This window comes from Acomys minous (genome assembly GCF_964271855.1).
Source record: "Acomys minous genome assembly, chromosome: 3".
Lineage (NCBI taxonomy): Eukaryota > Metazoa > Chordata > Mammalia > Rodentia > Muridae > Acomys > Acomys minous.
The window spans coordinates 116,234,554-116,239,638 of NC_140485.1; the positions used below are offsets into that span (position 1 = coordinate 116,234,554).

General features: G+C 42.5%; 1 protein-coding gene across 1 annotated transcript; it reads right to left on the reverse strand.

Moving 5' to 3' along the window:
* Nucleotides 1-1,600: 1,600 nt before the first annotated feature.
* LOC311593573 (trace amine-associated receptor 2) lies at nt 1,601-2,536 on the reverse strand (the record flags this gene model as incomplete). The annotated part of the gene is made up of 1 exon (XM_084774932.1): nt 1,601-2,536. The coding sequence occupies exon 1, from the start codon at nt 2,519-2,521 to the stop codon at nt 1,601-1,603; it is 921 nt and encodes a 306-aa protein (XP_084631058.1). The 5' UTR covers nt 2,522-2,536.
* Nucleotides 2,537-5,085: the final 2,549 nt, after the last annotated feature.

Sequence of the window (5,085 nt, forward strand, 5' to 3'; positions counted from 1 at the left end):
TGGACCCCATAATATGGGGAGTAGGAGCTATGTCTGACATGGACTATGGTGCCCACTCATTAATCACTCCCCACTGTCAGGGAGGCCTTGCCAGGCCACAGAGGACTCTTCCTCTGAGACTTGATAGGGTAGGGTCAGATGATAGAGGAGGAGGGCTCCCCCTTTCTGAGGATTAGGGGAGGGGGAGGGAGAGAGAGGAAGGGAGGGTGGAGCCTACAATCAGGATGTAAAGTGAGTATGTTAAAAATAAGTTAATTTTTAAAAATACATTTCACCTCACCACAATAAAATCTAGTAAAAGTCTAGCCCTCGCCTAATAAATTGCTGCTGTCTACCAGAATGATCGATTTTGATATTATTTAATTACCAATAATATTTACTTGTACATATTCCAAAAGTCTCATAAATGCACCTAGACACTGAGAAAGAAATGTTAAAGGAAAACGTCACCAAAAAAAAAAATGTGTGTTAGTGACAGGAAGGAGGATTTCTCAAGTTCACCTGCACTCTGATCCTTCGTTTTAAATAGTAAAAGAAAGTGGACAGGGCTAGAGTTGGCTCAGCGCAGAAGAGCCCTGACCGCTCTTCCAGAGGATCTGGGTTTGAGTCCCAGCACCCACCTGGCAGCTCACAGCTCTCTGTTGCTCCAGGTCCAGAAGCTCCAATGCCGTCTATGGGCTCCACGGGCACTGCATGCACATGGTACAGACATACATGTAAACATGCACATGGTACACAGACATACATGTAAACCAAACACCTGGATACACAGAATAAAATAAACTAAATCTTTTCTAAAAGATGTTTGCATATCATTTTTATTCCTGAACTTTTCCTCATCTTCTGTTTCCTTCCTGATTTTCCTCTTTTTCTCCCAGCCAGTACTATACAACAGGTTAAATGGAATGTGGGTGCCAAGAACAATTCTTTGTTCCCCCTTAAATACTAGAAATCAAAAGCCTTTGATGCTACCCAAAATCCCCTGCTTCCCCCCCCACACACACACACACAACCCCGACACACACACACACTTTGGGCAACTTCATTTTTTTCTCTTTTTCTTTTCTGCAATTTGTCCACCTCCTGGAGTGCATTATGGTGATTCAGGATGTGTACACAGTGTGCTAATCAAGTCAGAGAGAAAAATCATCTCTATCACTTCAACCAGGGACCATTTTCAAGTCTTGGTAGTGTCACTCTTTTCAGATAATTTTGAAATATAGCATGTATGTTTTAAGCAATAGCCATTCTGCTGTGCTGAAGAAGAATTAGAAGTAATTACTGTGTTTTGGAGTTTTTACTATTTTTTATTATTAATATTTAAGCTACCATGAGTGGGTTTCACTATACAGAGTCCTCATTTTCATACACATATTTCATTTGTTATGCCTTTGTTATTCTGTTTTTGTTCTATGTCATACATTTTCATAAACATGATTATTCACACATATGTATTTTATTTTGTTACTCGGTCCCCTCCCTCTGTGCCCTGGCCATGTCCTTGACCCTCCCTTGCTGGTCCTCTTCGGTCCCCTATTGGCCCCTTGAAGTAGTTTCATTCTTTGAGTGCCAGTCTTTGATGCACTAGTACAGATCGGGTCTATTCCGTTTCTTTTTGAGTAAACAAATTAGTATTGTGGAAACGTGAACTGAAAACTTTACCCAGCAAAATGTACTTCAGTGCCCTGCGAAACCAGGGATAGAAGAAACCATAAATTAGGGGATTACATGTGGAATTGAAATAACCAAACCACGTTAGGGCATCGAACAGAATTACAGGCGTAGAGAAGTTCAGAAAGGGATCTAACAGAATGGTGAAAAAACAGGGAAACCAACACAGTAAGAAAACACCCATCACAATTCCTAAAGTTTTGGCTGCCTTTTTTTCTTTCCTCATTTGATTATTCTGATTTTCTGGCAAGTTATCAATCGCGCGAGCATGCTTTTTGGATACTGCAAAGATTTTGCCATAAATCCCCACCATCAGAGAGCTAGGAGTGAAAAAGCCTGCCACAAACAAGGTGGTCCCCCACAGCTTGTTGAACATGACCGGGCAGGAGCTGGAACACGCAACCAGAATGTCATAGCCTTCAATCCCGTCAGCATAAGCCTCGGAGAAGACTACGCCAAAAGCGAACGCTCCAGGCACTGACCAGCAGACAAGCAACAGACGCTTAACGACTCGGATAGTCATTTTGGTACAATAATGCAAAGGGTGACAGATGGCGTAAAATCTGTCGACGGCCACCGAGCAAAGACGGAAGATGGACGTTATGCTGAGCATCAGGTCAAAGCTATAATGGATCTTGCAAAAAGTAAGCCCGAAATACCAGCAGTTCTCCACCGACCTGACCATGCTATACGGCATGATGGCGAATCCCAGCAGGAAGTCGGTGACGGCCATGGAGAGAATGAGGAGGTTGGTTGGTGTGTGAAGCTGCTTGAAGTAGGAGATGGAGATGATCATGGCCAGATTGCCAAAGACCGTGATGAATATGGCTCCTGCCATGAGTGAGTACATGGCAAGTCGGACCCCTAGAGACCTTTCATTTTCTGGGCAAGACCCGTTTCCGGACTCAGAACAGTCAAAGGTTTCCTACATAAAAGTAAGAACGCGTGGGATTTTATCAGAGATAATAGTAGGCAATTGATAATAGACACTCTACATTTTCTTTCCGCTTTCACAGACAGATTCAAGAAAAAAATATGGAAGACTGGAGGAAGATAATTATGCACATATATGTGATGTCTTTCTCACTTCATGATTTATAGAATTCAAATAGAATAGGCTAAAATTATTCACTTTATGCTTTTAATGCCTTAACCCCGCTCACCCACACTTAACCCGCTCACTTTGTTATTACAGGATCTGTGTAACTCACAAGTAGAAAGGATGAAGAGGAGACAGAAAAGAGAAGCCAGGGGGGAGACAACTAAACAGATGCACTGCTGACTTAACTGACTCTGCGCCCAGGTGTGCATGGGAAGAATGGACAGCTGCTAGCAAATGCGTACACTTGTTCCTTGGATGAATCCAGAATCCATCATCATCAGACTTGATTTACTTGCTTGTGTATTCCGCCTCATAAACCTAGGTTATTGTGTGAAAATAGCTTCATTCGCGCGCTCTATTTTGTTCTCTATAATTTGGGTTTTTTTTTTAATAGAACAATTGAAGAGTCCTAACCATCTCTATGAGCCATCCTGTTTAGCAGATTTTTAAGTATTAGCAAGCATCATAGAACAGGTAAATCAAAGGGTGAGTCGGTGGGCAGCTTTCAAGCCTTGCTTATCTCCTTCCGCGATGTGCGTCCTGAGGCTGGAACTCTGAGCATCAGTCTTTGTAGTGATTAATTTTAACCGAAGCAACTAAACCAGCTGTAGGATACTACTGATGCTAAGGAATCATTTCAAGGCTATTTTATTTTATTTTTCCTTCCTACTCTGGGATTCCAGGTCTACCTGCAGAGAAGAAATCGAGTTTGCGACAACATGCACTTGTGATTTAAAGTGGACGAAGGAGCCACTGATACTTAAGACCTGCATGTTTAGAAGCTGCAGATAGGAACATCACCAAATTATATTTAAGGACTCTGCCAGCAATTGCCTTAAATGATATTTTTACCAAAAAACAAAAAACGAAACAAAACAAATCTATTTCCAATAGGTTGGTAGTGGTCTTTTGTCGGGTTGGGTTGGGTTTGGGGGTTTTGAGATAAGACCTCATATGGCCTAGGTTGGCCTTGAGCTTTTGATCCATCTGCCTCCACCTCTTGGGTGTTGAGGATATAAGTATGTACCACAACACAGAGCCTAGAAGAGAGATTTTGGTTTATTTGGTTTTTGGGGTTTTTTGCTTTTTGGGTTTTTTGTTTTGTTTTGTTTTTTTGTTTTGTTTTGTTTTGTTTAGAATTTCTTAGGTTCATACAATGTGTTTTTATCAAATTCATCACCCATCTCTTCACCTCTAACTTCTTCCTCATTCCCTCACCACCACTTTTCCTCCCAGCTTTAGGTAGTCTCTCTTTTTTAACCCACTGATACCACACAGTGCTGCCAGTACAGACTTGGGTGTGGAGGCAGCAGCTACAGCGAGGAAAGTCTCTCAGGGACAACTCTACCTCTGCCGGCAGCCATCTCTGGCCAACAGCCCCTGGGTTGTTTCTAGGATGTTCTGGCTCCCTCCATCGACGCTGAGGGCTTTTTTCAGGCTTGACCCTGTGCATGCAAGAAACATGAATTCACGCATGGACCATCCCTGTTGTGCTTGGAAAACACTGTTTCACTACAGTGATTCACTACCTCAGACTCTTAAAATCTCTCCGCCTCCTCCTCTTCCATGATCATCGCTGAGCCTTGGGATAGTGTCATTAAAATCCTTTCCCATACATTTCTAAAGTGTATATAATCAGTTCTCAAACAATGCTAATTTTTGGTATGTGAAAATAATTGCTTCAACTATATTTCTCAGTACAGTAATTTTTAAAAATAGGAAGAGATTGAGATATAGATAGGACAGACACATGCTAATCACAGACAGAAAGACAGACACCCCACCCAGATAACTCTTTACTTTCTAAGTGAGGTTATTTTAAAATAAGCCAACCAAGTTTCCTTTGGATTCTCTATGCTTTCCCCCCCCCCGTCTTTCTTTTTTTAAGTGGGGACTCAGTCAGGACCTTGTTCACAGTGGGCACACCTTCTGCTCCTGAGATGCGGCTGCTTCACACAGGGGCACACAATCAGTCGATCCCTGTGAAAACCTCCCACTCTTTTCCAGGGCTCTAAAGACAAGATACATTGTCAAAAGGCAGTAAATTGTCTTGTTCCCTGTGTAAACTGAATTGCCTTTCGCTGCAAACTCCCAGTGAGCTCTGAACCCTCAACAGTCTAGATTCTTACATAACTCTCCCTGCATGTGAACAGACGGGAGAAGGAAGAAAACAAGTGTGAACACTGTTATTTCATTGCAGCGGAGACATTTTAGTTAACGCTCAAAGAAAACACAGATCTCCCCGCCCCCCCCCCTTCACATCCCTTCTCCAAGTACCTGCTGTGCTTCAAAAGGTGCCATTGTAGCTGCTT